The sequence below is a fragment of the Taudactylus pleione genome, unplaced genomic scaffold (genome assembly GCF_031769625.1).
Source record: "Taudactylus pleione unplaced genomic scaffold, aTauple2 ptg000431l, whole genome shotgun sequence".
Lineage (NCBI taxonomy): Eukaryota > Metazoa > Chordata > Amphibia > Anura > Myobatrachidae > Taudactylus > Taudactylus pleione.
This window is the reverse complement of record NW_028284833.1, coordinates 4,083,284-4,100,641: the sequence shown is the minus strand read 5'-3', so window position 1 is coordinate 4,100,641 and position 17,358 is coordinate 4,083,284. Positions and strand designations below refer to the sequence as shown.

The following is a 17,358-nucleotide window of genomic DNA, read 5'->3' as shown; positions in this document are numbered from 1 at the left end:
ACTACTACTGCTGCTGGGCGTGGTGGCTGACAGAGTGAAAGACACTCTGGTCAGCCAATCAGCTGCAGCACATAGGACAGTCCCACCCCTGGCTCATTGTCACTGGTGATACTCTCAGTGAGCACTGGTTGGCTGCTGGGGTGTCTGGCTGCTGTAGCTATTGGTAACTGAGCAGTCAGTCACAGTGTCACTATCAGGCACTCACTGCATGTGCATGACAGACCCAGCGGTGCCTTAAGGTGTGTAACCACTGGGCGATATTACTAAGTGATTGCACGATTACAACATCGTAATCGTACAATTGCTCAGTAATCATGCACAAATCGTGCACTTTTATGTCGGAAACTACCAGCGATGCGCGCTCCTGCATGTCGTTCTGACATTGTCCATCGTCTGAACATGCAGTCCAATCTGTAGTGAACGACGGATTGGCCATGTACAGGAATGAAGGAGTGTGCCTTCACTGAACGACTGATCATTCAGTGCAGACACTACAGGTGATCAGCAACAACGGTACGATTACAATGTTGTAATCGTACTGTCTTTCCTGATCGCCCTGTGTGTACGCACCTTTAGTGTCTGGAGTGACATCATTGGTGAGGAGCTGAGAGAGATAGGGGGTCATTCAGACCCGGTCGTTAGCGCCGATGCGCTTGGACCGGGTCGATGGCCCCCCACAGAGCATGCGCACGATGGCGCCGGCGCCGCCGTGCGCATGCGTGAGACCAGCTACGACTGATAGCACCGGTCGTAGCGGGTCTCGATCCAAAGGGGGCGAGCTGTTGATGTTGATTGACAGCTCGCCCCATTTGGAAGGCGGGCCGGGGGGGTGGCAGCCCAAACGGAGGCGTTCCTATGGGAACGCCTGCCGTTTGGGGGAGGCCCCACTGACATCACTAGTGATGTCAGTGGAGAGCATCCGGCTCAGACAGAGCCAGAAGCTCTCCGGGGCTTACTACAAGTGAGACCCTACCCTAGGGTCTTGTCATAAGCCCCGATGGTCGCGATGGTCTCTGACCATCGCGACCATCACCTGAGCGGTCGTTAGAGCTGTGGGTGTAAACCCACAGCCTAACGACCGCAACAGAGGCGGGCGGTCAGGATGCAAGTGGCCGCCCAGTTTCTGAGCGACCGCTTGCATCCTCCGTCCGACTCTGAATGAGGTCCAGAGTGTGTGTGTGTGATGATATAGACAGAGACTATAGCTGACAGTGTAGAAGAGAGAGAGAAAAACATTAAAGAGGAGGCTCAGGCTGAAAGAGTAAAGGCCCTCATTCAGAGCCGCACGTTAACAACAGTACGCTCGTTGCGTTCCGATGTTGACTAACCGCGCATGCGTCGGGGTTACACCGCGCATGCGCGTACGGCAAATTGCGAGCTTTTTTTCTCTCGTTCCTAAAATAGCGTACAGGAAGTGACATGTCAAATGTGATTGACAGAACAGGGCGTTTTTGGGTGTTGACGGGGGTGGAGATGACAAAACGCAGGCGTGGCGAAGCGTTTTTGGGGCGTACATACATTAGCAGATGCGAACGTCAAATGTGTTCGGACCGTCTCATACGTCACTGAAACATCCGCTTTCCCTTCAAAATGCTCGCACAGCTTAGGGTCAGGATTACTCGACCACATTGGCGATGGCCTTCTCCTCCGTCCCGGGACTCCACGATGGTGCTGCGATTAATCGTGGCTGGTCAGTAAAGTAATTAGTGTTGGATTGAAATCCGGCTTGGTATGTGTTTGGAAAGCAGTTTATTGGGATAGCACAAAAACGTACGCAGGTGGAAATCAGAGCTGCTAATGTCATGATTACATAATCAATTAGCGTACATTTTTGGGTTTTTTTTTTGGCTACAATTTGGTGGTTATGGCCTATTGTAAAAATAATGTCATCATCTTTTAATTAGCTCCCCTTTTTTTTGGTTTACTGTTGAATTTGCATCGCTATGTGTTTTTTTAAACGTTCCTTAAAGAGGCCTTTTTTTTAACATAAGAGGGTCAGTTTTTGCGTTTAAGGCCAGGATTAAATGTAACCCATTTGTACAATAATGTCACAATACAATGTCTGTTTTTTTTGTACAATTTATTGTTTACACACAAACAAATTGGCATAATATTGTATTGCCTTTTTTTGTGTCCAAGATATTTGATCTAAAAAAAAAAAAACATAACTACTAACATAATCGTAAATACAAAATTTAAAAACATTTCACAAGAAAGGAGAGGGAAGTTTTGACCAGAAAGGAATATGAGCCAAGCACAGAAGGAAAGTGGGAAAAGTCGCCATTGCCGTTTTCTCGGCCGTTTGGATGGGTGAGGGTGGGCGCCAGACCGGGTCCGGGATGCCATCGGGCTGGCCTGTCCAGAGGCAGATGTTGTGGCCTCTGGACTAGGCACAGGGCTAGGCACATTTGGAGGATTGCCTGATGTTGTGCCAGAGGTGGAGGATCTGGATGTTCCGGCAGGAAGGGAGGTCGGCTCCACCATGTGCTGGCGAACGAGCTGCTCCAGGGCATCGGCGATGCGGATGTTGGCCCTGGTATTTTCCGCCAGGGCCTGAGCAATGGTCACGTTGGCCGCAGCATTTTGCTCCAGGGCCTCAGCCACCCGTATCAGACTGGCGTCCATCCTCTGCAGAATCTCCGTATGGCAATCCGATTTAAAATTGAGTTCTGTGAGGAGGCCCACTGCCTGCGAGGGGGCACGCCCTGGACTGGCTTCTGCAGGGTCCTCAGCCGGATGTACTGGTTCCTCCCCTGCAGAGTCAGCAGAAATTCTGCGGCCAAGGCTCCCCTCTGGAGCAGACTCATCCGCCTCTGTCTCTGTTAGGAAATTGGAGAAAAGACTCACATTAGAATCTACATATTGGCACAATAGCATTTCTGAGATGGTGACATGACAAGACTTACCTTGGCCAACATGAGGAGCCGCAAAGTCTGGCATGTCCGTATCCATGTTGGACACGCCAAACACCTCCACAGCCTGCACACACCCCTGTGCCAGCTCTTCTAAGTCTGTCAACTCCAATGACACAGGGGTGGGACCCCCACCTGTCCCCCTTGCATGCCTAGCCCTGTCGGCAAGTTTTTGCTTTAGACGATATTTGAAGTCTGCCCATCTGTGGAATGAATTTGGAACCATTATCCTTTTTTTAACAATGGGGTTTGTTTATAGGATGGGAAAGTGTTTACTTACCGCCGTTTGACATCCCTGGCTAGACGGACATAATCACCCACCCTATTGACAGCAACGGCGACCTCCTCCCACATTCTCCACTTCTGGCTTTGGCTCATATTCCTGGCTGCCTGGGGCAGGATGTCAACGCACTTCTGGATCAAAACCTCCATCTCCTTGCTTGTGAAATGTGGCTGCCTTTTTTTTTTGGCAGCTTTGGCGGGTTGACTGGGGCCAGCAGTCTCTTCCATGTCATCCTCCTCACCTATTTGGGTAAATATGCAGATTTAGCCACTTCTCAACTTGCACAATATTATGTTTTAAAATACTCATTGACACAAAATGCATGAAGGCCTTACCGCCGCAATTTTGACCATTGTTTCCCTGGTTTGAAGCCATGTCTCTGCTTCCAGCATGAAATCATCCAGAAATTCTATGTGATTTTGTGACGTATTTATACATGCGTCGTTAGATTGCGGCCGCATCATTGATTGTGCGTCCCTATGATTCATCCTTAATTTGTGCGGGAAAATAAACACTATTTATGGCTTGGTGTGTGTGGATTCGAGGTGGGGTTGTTGGAGTGTTGTCGGTGAAGTGGTTTGGATTTGGTTGGTTGGTTGCGTTTGGAGGATTTTGGAGAGTTGTTTTTTTGTTTGTTTTTGCTTCATTTCTTTGGTTTTTACGTTCGCATTTTTTTCATTTTTTCTACATCCTTTCCTGATTTGGTAAGTTTTGTGCATTCAAATTTGTGGCCAATTGTTGTATTCTTCTGTTTTGTGGTTAGTTAATTTGTTTAACACTCATTTCATATTTTTTAGTTTTTTTTGGTTTTCGGACCCAAAGAAGTTTTTTGAGGACATCTTATATATTCGAGTTGGGTAAGTCCATTTTTTGTCTTGCATTTGCGAATAATTTACCGCATTTTGGACTGTTGGTGTAGTGACTTGCATTTGCGAATAATTTACCGCATTTTGGACGGCTTATTCATCATATAATCCAGTTTTGCTTTTCCCTTTTCCATTTTTTGGGTCCATTTGAACCCTATTTGACGTACGGTGTGCAATGTAGTTTTCAGCGATGGGCAAATGTGTTTTTCCGTTATTTTCTGTGTTGGCTTGCAACAATTTTTTACCTAAAAAAAAACCCTTTACATTTTTGACGTCTCATTGTTGCCTTTTTTACAGTTTATACATATCATGACAATACCCCGGCATGTAAGCAGCTATGGATGGTATCAGAAAGCTAAGTTTTTTTTTCTTACTTTTGGGGTGGGTCAAAAGCCTTACATTGTAAACTTTGAATTTCAGATAGATCTGGGGCGAATTGTTCTGGCCCTGCTCCCGGAAGACGACCAACCTCAAACTCGTCCCAGGCGTAGGCATCGTAGGCATGCAAGGCCCCAGATATTTCGAACACGTGTCACCCTTTTTGGAATGCCCGATGATGAGGTTTTAAGACGCTACCGTCTACCTCCCAAAATCATCATAGACACTCTCTCATTAATAGAAAGTGATCTTGAGCGGCAAATTGACAGTCCAACAGCAATACCACCACTGACGCAATTTATGGCGGTGTTACATTTCTGTGCCTCAGGATCGTTTCAAACAACGGTCGGAATAGTGGCGGGCATCTCCCAATCCTCCTTTTCCCGGATCCTGAGGGCAGTGATGGAGGCACTTTTCAAGCACCTCCATCATTTTATTCAAATGCCTTTGGATATGGGTGCCCTTAGTGTGGCCAAGGCCAATTTTTACCAAATAGCTGGCTTCCCACACATCATAGGGGTTGTGGATGGTACTCACATACCACTTCAGCCTCCAGCACGGCTGGAGGCCATATTTAGAAACAGGAAACACTATCACTCCCTGAATGTAATGGTGGTATGTGATGCCTCCCTCCAGATCCTGTCCCTGAATGCTAAATTACCCGGAAGTGCTCATGACTCCTTCGTCATCCGGCAATCAGGGATATGGCAGAAATTAACCAACCTACAAGCTGGTGATGCGTGGCTTCTGGGTAAGTGGAGACCTTTAGTACATAACAATGTTAAGCTTGATACACAGTGTTCCTGATGTGGTCTATTTTTGTTCACAGGAGACAGTGGATACCCTTGCATGTCCTGGCTGCTCACTCCTTATTTGGCTCCCACACCAGGGCCACAAAGTGCGTATAATTCCGCACTTACAGCCACCAGGCAAGTGGTGGAGCGCTGTATCGGCCTTTTAAAAGGCCGATTCAGATGCCTCCACCGCTCTGGTGGCGAGCTCATGTATGTGCCGGATATGGTGTCTAAAATTGTGGTCCTGTGTGGGATATTTCACAACATTGCCATAAGGAGTGGTGTCCCAATGCAGCCAGAGGATGCCTTACCTGAGGATGGCCCCCCCGAGGTTGGTCGAAGGTCAGTATGTGGGGGGGCCATACGCGATGATGTTGTGGCCAGATTTTTTAGGTAAGTTTGTTCAAAACTCCAGTGTTTATACCTAATGTGTTTTTTTTTGGGGCAAACATCTAATTTATTTTTATTTTTCTCACCATATTCTGTTTGTTCACATAATCTTTGGCACTCCAACGCTCACTACTTCCTGCTACCCTTACCAAACCTGGATCTGGTCCTTTTGGGCATATATTCTGGAACCCATATCGCAACGCCATGTTTGTGGAATCATGTTGGCATGGTCCTTCGTCAAGCAGTTCTTGATTTTGTGTTTTTATTTATTTTTTTCTTGGTATGTGTTGTATTTGAATTTATCACTGTGTATTTTTTTGGGGAGTGACCACTTTGTTTGCTCTGTTATGTGGTGAATAAATGTTTGAAGAGTGAAATGGTCTTCCTTTTTTGGGACGTTAACAGCAAGTGTAACCAGGTTAACACAAGTTACATTTGACTAAGGGGTAAACCAGTACTGACGCCAGATGAGCAAAACTGAAATATGTTTTCAGCTTTCCAATCCACACCAAAAGGAAGCCTGGCCCAACCTTGGGATTTGTAAGATTGGCCTAAGCAGCTTGCGCACCAAGTAGGAACCTGGAAAATGTAGAAATCTGAAATTGACACTACACCCAAAAAGGGAAATTACATTGTTACTGTTATGTGTTTCTGGTGTCTGTTTGACATACAAAGACAAAACACAATCTAACTTTTACAAAAGGGAAATCCTTGCAGGAACTTATGTCAGGCTAAACTATTTTGGTTTTGGTTTTTAAAAATGATCCACAACGTATATTTGTCTTTAAAATTTTATTGGGAAAATACAACAAAAAAAAAAAATCTAATGCCGAAGGAGGCCAGACAGTCGGTCGAGGGCCACCAGAAGGCCGATTACATGGTGGCGCATCTGCCCCACAACATCCGCCACCTCTTGGCGACGCCTCTGTTCCTCTGTGGGTGAGAAAAGTGTGTGGGTTAATACAACAATAGGGACTCCACAGAAAAACATTAATTAAAAAACACATCACTCCTAAACCCAAAAACATAAATAAAAAGTGTGGGCTGGCAAAAATACAAGGCCTAGGTACAAATTCCCACAGGTATGATATGTGTATGCTTAAATCACCAGGAAGAGGTAAAGGCAAACCTTCACAATCAACAAAAGTCAAGCCACAAAAACACGAAGAAAGGCACGACACATGATTACATACAAACAGTTTGTGGTTTAAAAAAAAATATTAAAAAACATACCGGGAAAAAAATCGGGAGCTCCGGCAAAACCTCCATGATCCTCCTCGGAGGATCCGTCATTCCCCAAAGAATGGGGCGGAGTTATGCTGGACTCCGGGGAGGGGGTAATTGGAAGAGGGGTGGGTGGAGGAGAGGGGGAAGTGGGACGGAGGGGAAGGAGTCCCGACATTTCCGGGAGAGGGTCTGGGAAGGATGGGGAGGAGTGGGGAATAGGGGAAAGATTTGGGGTGGAGTGTTGGCTGGGGGTTGGGGAGAGTGGGCGGGAACGCCGACGTTGACGGCGGAGTCTTGGCTGTCCCCCTAAAATATGTCAAATAAATTGCGTTTAGTTTATGGACAAATCCGGCCAAACAAACAAACAAAAAAAAAAAAAAAAAAAAAAAAATAGCAGTATAATTAAAAATTCATAAAAAGAGGGAAAACATGCAGACGCAGATATGAGTACAAATAATAAATAGAACAGACAGGAAAACATGCAGACGCAGATATGAGTACAAATAATAAATAGAACAGACAGGAAAACATGCAGACGCAGATATGAGTACAAATAATAAATAGAACAAACATGAAAACATGCACACGCAGTTTGCCCCACAAACACAAACATTAAAACCACAATACATAACACTTACTTGCCAGGATCTGCATGCGAAAGCATGCCAGCAAGCGGGGCGTTCGCCGTTGCAGGTCGGACCACCTGCGCTCCAGCTGGCCGATGTTGCGGCGTGATCCAAAGGACCGCAGGCGGGACCGTACCTCCGCATACGCGGAGCGCTTCTGCCGGTTGGTCATGGGTTCTGGCTGGCTGGTGATCCGGCGATCCATGACCTCCGTAAGCACCAGCAGCTCACGCCTGGTGAATGCGGAGGCTCTCATGATGGCAATGGTGTTTTTCTTAAAAATCATTTTTGATAAAGTGTGTAAAAATTTTCTGATTGGCTAATGTATTTTGGAAATTAACAGGAGCAATTTTATTGGTTAGTGTATGAGTCATGTGTTCGACAGGGCCAGAAATCTCTGGAGAGTTAGGATAGGCTTGATGCAGTGACATGCGTAAGCAAATTTAAATAAAGAAATGAACCCAGGGAAATATGCGGGGATACACAGCAATAGTACAATTGTTTAATTGTGGTTCACATGTTTTTTAAACAATACAAGCGAATGTTTCATCCGTACGTATTCTGCGGGTAAACACAAACACAGACAAGAGTAAAGTTTCTTTCATTGTGTTGAAAAAAAACAAACAATTAAGCTAATTGATACATTGATTGGCATGATACGATTGATGGAGGTAGGCAGAATAAAGGAGCAGGTAATCGACATCTGACAAGGCCACTTCCTGTTTATACTTGTGCGTGCGTTCCTTTCAAGCCATTTCGGGGATGTACGCTCGCTATTTCGTACGCTCGTTAGTTAGAGGAGGGGTCGTCAGAGTTTTGGGAGGAATTTTAGTTGCGAACGAAAATACGAGCGAGCCATTGAATTTAAATATTTTTGTACGTACGCCTAACGTACGTGCGCCCGCTTGCGAGTGGGTCTGAATGAGGGCCAAAGTCTGGAAGAATGAACAACAAGAAAAATTAAATTGAGAAAGAGAAGAGATTAAGACACCTTCAATAACAAGTTTGATTTACCACAAAACGTTTTACTTTACTTTTAAAACTGCATACAGCCTTATCATTTTTGCACCATTTGTGTGTATATATATATATATATATATATATATATATACATACTGTACATATACTGTTTGCCTCCATGAAGATAGACAGTCTAAGAATTATTTTAAAAGTGTATTAGTCTATTATTAAGTATAGAGTTTGCTTAAAAATCAAATACGGAAAAAATTGGTTAACATTGGTTCCAGAGAACCAACGTTTGTATCTAAATAATGTTTTATATTCAATGTTAAAAACATTGGTACTTCCAATGTTTTTTTTTTATGTCCCATCCCTATCCCATAGTAATGCCCAAAGTCATTGTATGCCCCATAGTAATGCCCAAAGTCATTTTATGCCCCATAGTAATGCCCAAAGTCATTTTATGAACCATAGTAATGCCCAAAGTCATTTTATGTCCCATAGTAATGCCCAAAGTCATTTTATGAACCATAGTAATGCCCAAAGTCATTTTTTGAACCACAGTAACGCCCAAAGTCATTTTATGTCCAATAGTAGTGCCTAGTTAATGTTATGCCTCTAAGGGCTCTATTTACTACAATCCGCATATTGAATTTTCCTTGCAGACCGGATATCTTATTAAAGCAAATGGCAACAACAGCTGTGTTCTCTACTACCTCACACAGGTTGACCCCAAAGGTAATGCTACATCTTTTACTTTTTGTTTTGTCTTATATGCTCTTGGTTAGAGTTAGAACACTTTATTGGTTGTAATTTTTATTGTCTTTCTTTTTTTTTTTTCCAAATAACACACTATTGTGCTTTTTCCTCATATAAGTGTAAACTGAATACAGTCCATAACGACAATGGGCCTGGTTCACTAGCGCACACAATTGGTGGATTGTTGCGTTTTTACATATGCATCGCAGTGCTCATGTGTGAAAAACTCCACTGCGTTCGGGACTGCGATTGCAGTGACTGCACAGACCCATCGCAGATTGATTGACAGGCAGTACCATTTGGGGGTGGTGATGGGGGGTGATTGGCAAAACGCAGGCGTGCCAGTGCATTTGAGCGCCGTTACAGGGGCGTACATAAATTAGCCATTGCGATGCGCAGCTTGGGCTTTCACTGCGTGAGAAGAGGTTGATAATTCCTGAGTAAGGGCAGAGCTTGTACAAGTGTGCATGAGGCTGCAATGTTACCAATGGTTTCGCAGTCTTGCTAAGTATTACGGATGTGTGTAAGGTAAAGGGGGCGTCCTTATGTTAGGCTGCGTATAGCATTGCAAATGCAATCATTAGCATATCTTCGCAGTGGGACTGCGTGCATAATCGATATTGTGATCGCAATAGCGATCCTTACTGAATCAGGCCCAATGTCCTCCTAAATGCAGCTCATGCAGACCACACCAAAGCCACAAATGCACCTGTCAGAAGTATATCTTGTGGGTACTTAAACACCTTTTACAAAATTTGTACTGATGGTGATTAGGATGTTTGACAGATTGGCTGAGTGGTTCTTAATACCTCCCACTACTACTAAAGAAATTATTAGTATGGCTGCAAATGTCTATTCACATTGTTAGATACCCCTTCACACGCCCGCCCACTTTACTAATGCATGCCGCCTCTCCGTCCAACCGATTACTTCTTCCCTTTCCCGACTCCAAACTTTTGCTTGTGCAGCTCTGAGACTCTCCACCTTTAAACAAATCTTCAAATGAGCCCTCAAGACCCATTGCTTCATCAAAGCCTTCCAGCTCTCATCCTAACCCACTGCTCCATGCTCCTTCCTCCCTGTCAACCCCAGCTGTGTCACCTCTGTCTGTCTACCTCTCCCCTTTAGACTGTAAGCTCTTACAAGCAGGGCCCTCTTCCCTCATGTGCTTGAGGAAGTAGTCGGTTGGGCAATTTCCGTGGAGTCGAGAGAACGGAAGCCTGACTGAAATGGGTCATGCAGGGTGCGGAAGGAAAGAAAGGTGGTAAGGAGGTTGTAGACAACACGCTGAAGGAGTTTGGAGACAAAAGGGAGGAGAGAGATGGGTCGGTAGTTGGAAATAGTGTTAGGATCAAAGGTAGGTGTTTTAAGAATGGGAGAGACAAGGGCATGTTTGAATGCAGAAGGGACAGTGCCAGATGAAAGAGAGATTGAGGAAGTGGGCACAGGCAAGGGGAGAAAGGTAGCGGAGGAGGCGGGAAGGGATAGGGTCAAGGGGGGAGGTGCAAGAGGGGGGATCGGATGAGGGCCATGACTTCCTCTCCAAATACAGGGGAGAAGGATGACAGTCGGTAAGGGGAGGGGTGGTCAGGGTAAGGAGGAAGAGGAGTGCTGAGGCTCTGGTGGGATATAATGTCCAGACGTATAGTTAATTTTAGATATAAAGTAGGTGGCAACATCAAAGTCAGAGAGCAAGGAGGGGAGGAGGGGATGGGCAGAGGAGGGAGTTGAAGTGGCGAAGAGACACCAGGGGTTTGAGGACTGGGAGGAGATTAAGTTTTTGAAATATGACTGTTTAGAGAGGGAAAGGGCAGCACTGTAGGATGAGAGCATAAATGTGAAATGAAGGAAGCCAGCCTTAGAGCGTGATTTCCTCCATTTTCGCTTGGCAGTTCTTAATCACCTTTGCAGGTATCTGGTGCATTTGGAATGCCAGGGTTGAGGTGTGGATCTGCGGGGGTGAGTAGTGATCGCCGGAGCAACAGAGTCAAGAGCAGAAGTAAGGGAGGCATTGTATAGGGAAGTGGCCTGTTCAGGGCAGGAGAGAGAGAGAATAGGGGAAAGAAGTGTGTCAAGCAGGGAGGACAAAGCAACACTGTCTATAGCCTGAATGTTACGCCTTAGGAGGTAGATAAGGGCAGGGAGAGAGGATAAGTTGAGAGATGGTGATGGTCAGAGAGGGGGAATGGGGAATTGGAGTAATCCAAAATATCACAACAGTGAGTGAAGACCAGGTGAAGCGAATGCCCACTTACATGGGAGGGTGAAGAGGTCCATTGGGAGAGACCAAATGAAGATGTGAGGCTAAGGCGTTTTGAGGCCGAGGATTCTGTGGGACTGTCAATTGGAATATTAAAATCACCTAGGACAGGGGTTTTCAGGACCCCACACAGTTTACATTTTCCTGGTCACCTGGCAGGTGCACAGGTGTAATCATTACTCACTGACCCATTTTAAAAGATCTACAGGTGGTGCTAATAATTTCACTTGTGATACTGTGAGGAGATCTGGAAAACATGCACTGTTTGGGGTCCTGAGGACCAAGTTTGAGAACCTGCGGCCTAGGACAGAGGTTCCCAAACGCGATCCTCAAGGCTCCCCAACAGTTCAGGTTTTAGAGATATCCATGGTTGAGCACAGGAGGTTAAATCAAATTGACTGAGGTACTAATTAAGTCACCTGTGCCCAACCATGGATATCTCTAAAACCTGAACTGTTGGGGAGCCTTGAGGACTGCGTTTGGGAACTTCTGTCCTAGGATTATGAAGGGAAGGTCAGGGGAGAGAGAGGGAGAGTCAGGAAGCAAAGTTGTCAAGGAATTTGGAGGGAGGCCAGGAGGACAGTAAATGACAGCTACTCAAAGGTGTACTGGTTGGAAGAGGCGTATAGCATGAACTTCAAATGTAAGGGATGGTTCTGAGGGTATGGGTTGGGATGAGTAACTTGGGGATATAAGGACCCTAACACCACCACCAGGGGGTGTGGGAGAAGGTGAGATCCCCAGATGAAAAAACTGCAGGAGAAGCAGTGTCAGAGTGTGAAATCCAGGTTTCTGTGATGGCTAGGAGATTCAGGGAGTTGGAGATGAAAAGGTCATGGGTGGGGACCAGTATATTACAGACTGATCTGGCATTCCAGAGGGCACAGAATAGAGGGACAGAGTTTGTGGGACGAATGTGAATAAAATTTATCAGGGTTGCTGTAGCGTATAGGTGAGATTAATTTGGGTGACCGAGGTTAATAGACTGTAGTGAGTGTGCGGGTTCCAGTGCTAGGAGGGGTACCTGTAGGAGGTGGGCAGGGAAGGAGTTTAATGAGATGTGGAAGGAGTTGGGGTGAAGAGACAGGGAGTGGGGGGTTGGAGGAGAGATTAGCAGTGGGGTAGTAGGACCCTGGTGGGATATATGAGAATGAAAGTGGAGTAATTTGAGAAGTGGGTTAGGAAGACAGACGGAAGAGGGAAGATAACGGGAGGAAGAAATGGAGGAGACCAGGGGGAAAGGATAAAGGTGGAAGCAGGGGGGCAGAATAAAAGATTAGGAGACACTGGGTGAAGGGGAGGAGTTTGAAGAAACCATAGTCATGGTAAGGATGAGGTAACTAGGGGAAGGAAAACTTGCAAGTAGAAATGAAGAAATAAGAGTGCAGGAGATTTCCAGAAATGGAAGTAAAAGTACAGTGTAGGAAAAGGTATCTGCACAACAAAAGTTTACTATTGAGTATAATAAAAGTATAGATTTGATGGGAGCAGAAATTGAATATTAAAGTAGACCGTGGCAGTAGCTAGATGATGTAAGACTAGGCGAAAGAGTTGAGGTAACATTACATGATTAGAGAGGTAAACTGAAATAGATACAGTGTGCTTTGAGATTTTATGTAAAGCCCAGAGCCAGCACAAGTAGTAGGAAGTGAGGCACAAAGTTTTTGTAGCGACTAACCAGGGAGTTCAGTCATGAATGTCCTGGTTATGTAGTCAGCAGGATCTTGTAATAAGGAGATTGTGAAATCACATGTGTTGATCCAACTTTGTCCAAATATAGTTTAGGTTGTTGAAAGAGTGTATTTAGATTGTTTTCCTTCTGTTTCACGCCGGTATAACGCCAAAATTAGATTTCAAATGTAAAGTGCACTTTTGAATTCAGCACTTATGATATTCAACACTCCAGCCAAGGCCTACAGCCTAATAATGACCCTTACATAGGAAACCTGGCATGCACTTTAGTATGTAATAAATGCTGCTATTTTTACAATTTCACTTCATCTGATCATTTGTGTTTATATTTAACTTGTCCTCATATGAGCGCTGTTAATTGTTTTTTGTAATTCATTCTTATTGGACTAACCTATCCCTATCCCTACAGCTGCTAGGAAAATACTCCCCATTAAAGCGCCTGAATAGAAATATCTGGTGGTACTTTTTTTTTTTTTTTAAATGTTGACAGAGTCCCCATTGGGGGACTGTCTGAAGGCTGCACGGGGGTTCCCGCAATGTTGCACCCCAAAACCCCAATTCTGCACTTTTTTCCGCCTATTACATTGCATTGAGGCAGAAAGTCTTCCAAATTGAATACGGAGTAAAATCAAAACAAGCAAAAAATTACATTGGCGAAAAGTTTTCGCCTAAAACACACAAATGGCTTTTCACTCCAAATTGAATACAGGCCTAATGGTTATATTTACTAAAGTGCTGGTTTTTAGAAGTGGAGATGTTGCCCATAGCAACCAATCGGTTTCTAGCTATTATCTTCTAGACCAGGGGTGGCCAAACTCTGTCCTCGAGATCTACCAACAGTTCAAGTTTTCCAGGTCTCCTCACAGAATCACAAGTGAAATAATTAGCTCCACCTGTGGACCTTTCAAAATGTGTCACTGAGTAAAGACTACACCTGTGCACCTGCTGGGTGACCTGGAAAACGTGAAGTTAGTAGATCTCGAGGACCGAGTTTGGTCACCCCTGTTCTAGATGGTGCTAGACAAATGTTAAGTAGAATCTGGTTGGTTGCTATGGGCAGCATCACCACTTCTAAAAACCCGCACTTTAGTAAATATACCCCTAATATTACTAATATTACATGCTAATAGTATATACTATTTTATAAATAAAGTATATATATTTTGTCATGTTTGATTTACAAGTGATGTGGGGCTGTATATGGGACTAGTACAGTAGTTTATGCTTGCATGGAGTTGCCCCTTTTCTGCTAAGCTACTCCACTTTAGGGTGACAACATTCAGGACTACTGAGTGATATGGTCATTGAGAAATGACAGTTCAGTGGCTGGGATTTTGTGTTTTTGTTTCTCCCCTATTCCTGCACCATAGTAACTTCTTTCATTCTAGTAACCTGTTTAATTGCTAGAGGATCTTAAACCCTTTATAGCTGGAACAAGCCATCGGCTCTGAACATGTAAACCGAGAACTACTGAAGTTGTGCAACTAAGTAGCTAAAAGTCCTATAGTAGCTGCCACACTTGATGCATTGTCCTGTAATTGTTGAAGACTTTGCTGCACACTGCAAATGAAATGGATAGTCCCTGGAGGTAAACTAGGAGATGTATCAAACCTTTGAGAGAGACAAAGTGGAGAGGTTGCCCACAGCAACCAATCGGCTTCATTATATCAAGATATAATTTTTTTGTTTGTTTTTTTAAAAAGGAAGGTGCAAATCTGTTATCACATTTTTTATCTAGATTTTCATAAGTGAATCTTGTAGAAGCGATTCTTTCTTTGGGATATATTTATAAAAGAGCTAAGGCCCTCTATCTTATGGTGATGGGGCTCATTGTTATATCGCCCAACATATGAAACTCTCTACGGTGCTGGTTAGCATAGCTTTCTCCTCCTAAGAATGCGTTAGCAGACCAGGGGTACCATGGTTATAAAAGCACTGCTGACATACTTGATAAATAGGCACTCTGTTAACATACAGAGCAAAGCCCAATTTTGGTAGTAAAGGGGCTTTTCACGTTTTAAAAAATATGTCCTGTATGGGGGTATTTTCAGAACAGAAATTGCTAAGATGCAATTATGGTATATTACCATAAGGTGGTGCTATAGGCTTTGTGAAAAAGTTATTGCGTACCCCTTCCAACACTGCTACAGTAATGACTTTTAAAGTAGCAATAAAGCTGCGAGTCTTCTAATCCAAGTAACGGGTGCTTAAAAGTGAGGGACAATTTGGAGGAGGAACACAGACAAATCCTTTGAGTGCCCCATCCATACAAATGCCTCCTGTGTTTTATAAATAAAATAAAAAAATATAGAAGTCTTACACACCCCTTCATATATATATACAGTATAACAAGTCATCATCTGCCACTTCATGGTGCTTCTGTTTAGGGTGGTCCTAAGTAACCCTAGACAGTGACACTATACATACTGGGTTATCTTTTTTAAGATTAGTGCAAACCTACAAAAGAAGGTAACCTGAACTCTCCAAAAAGCAGGAACTACAAAGACCAGCACTCCCTGTCAGCCAGATATCTGATCTGAAAGTAAAATGTTTTAATTTATAAAAGTCTGCAAACTACCCAGTTCATGAATTATACTTTTATTTATGTATTTATTTTCTTTAATTAAAGGTTCGCTACCGAAGTGGGTAGTAAATAAAGTCTCCCAGTTTGTGGCTCCAAAGGTAAGTGACTACGTTTACACAGAGAGACATTTAGTATAATCTGTCTATAAAGTGACCAGAATCTCTACACTGAAAACAAAAAAAAATGCCATGGTAAAGAAACTACCAAATAAGGTCCATTAAAGTTACCCCTTAAACCAGTGTTGGCTAACCTTGACACTCCAGCTGTTGTGGAACTATATATCCCAGCATGCCCTGCCACAGTTTTAGCATGCCCTAATAGCAAAACTGTAGCAGTGCATGCTGGGTTATGTAGTTCCATAACAGCTGGAGTGTCAAGGTAGGCCAACACTGCCTTAAACTATAGGTGATGTAACACTTCTAAAGCAGTCTGTATTCAGTCTCTTGAATGGATATGCTAAAATGGACTCTAAGCTACCTTAAAATGTAATTTTCAGTGTGTGTGTGTGTGTGTGTGTGTAATAAATATATATATATCGGCAGGCACGATGGTCAGCTAAAATCTCACTTATAGCGCCAAAAAGTCCAGGCCTGGCTCTGTGCAAGTACAGTGCTAATAGTATTTAAATCTTGGTACTTTTTATTCCTTTCACTATAAATTCATATGGAACCAAAATACAGCATTGCACCATTTATCATTCTTAATATAAAGTAAGACCATATAAACAAAAGCTGATTTTACATAATATAATTGACTTGTCTGTACAGGCTATGAAGAAGATTTACAAAGCTGGGATTAAGTATCCCGAATGGAAACGAAAACATGACCCACATTTCAAACCTTGGGTGTATCCGGAGCAAAACACGCTACCTACTGTAAATTTGGAAGACTTGGCCATCCAACGTGCGGATGAGCTAGAGAACATAGATGAAAGTGGAGTGTCCGAGGAGAGAACGCACATCAGTGATGATGAAGACGGGCTTTCCAAGGAATCTTAAACAGATGTTTTTTTTCTATTTCATGATGGTCTATAAAAAGTCCTGATTTTCCATTTCTTGCACCCAGCTACCATCAGTGGCCTGCTAATTCCTATTCTCTTTAGATGACCTCTCACACTATTCTAACATTGTCTTCATATTCTTGATGCGTTTTTTTGTTTTATTTTTTTCAGTCTCAATAATAAATTAAGATGTATTCAAACAATCCTACCTGAAAGCTTTAAAAGGAAAGCCATGATTAGAAGTGCAACCTACCGAAACTATTTTGTATTCTATGTCCTCCAATCGGTGATAATATAAGATCTTTTTACCATTCGATGATTTAAATTCTCTGCAACTAAAGCGTGGAGCTTGCTGGGTTCAGGACCTCCGCAAAATTGGGTGTCTTCGTATTTGGGGAGTGGATAAATAGCTTAGGAAAAATGTGGTGTTATACCTGGAAATCCTAGAAGCATTTGGCAGTTCTTTTAGGTTTATAGGCTACTTTTGTATCTCTGCCGTTTCATTCCCAGTCTATTTTGTAGAGTGGACAAATATATAATCCCAGTTTTTTTTTTTTTCTTGTTTGAAGAATTAAATTAAGAAAACAAACAAACTTTTGATATTGTTAGTTATCGGTGATATTAATA

General features: G+C 43.6%; 1 protein-coding gene across 1 annotated transcript in view; it reads left to right on the top strand.

The window, feature by feature from the left end:
* The window catches only part of LOC148506038 (START domain-containing protein 10-like), a 42,617-nt gene extending 25,888 nt beyond the window's left edge, over positions 1-16,729 (top strand). The window contains exons 2-4 of the mRNA XM_088447443.1: positions 9,102-9,174; positions 15,777-15,829; positions 16,499-16,729. Of these exons, the coding sequence (XP_088303569.1) occupies positions 9,102-9,174; positions 15,777-15,829; positions 16,499-16,729 (357 nt within the window). The remainder of the gene's footprint in view (positions 1-9,101; positions 9,175-15,776; positions 15,830-16,498) is intronic.
* The last annotated feature ends 629 nt before the right edge of the window (positions 16,730-17,358 follow it).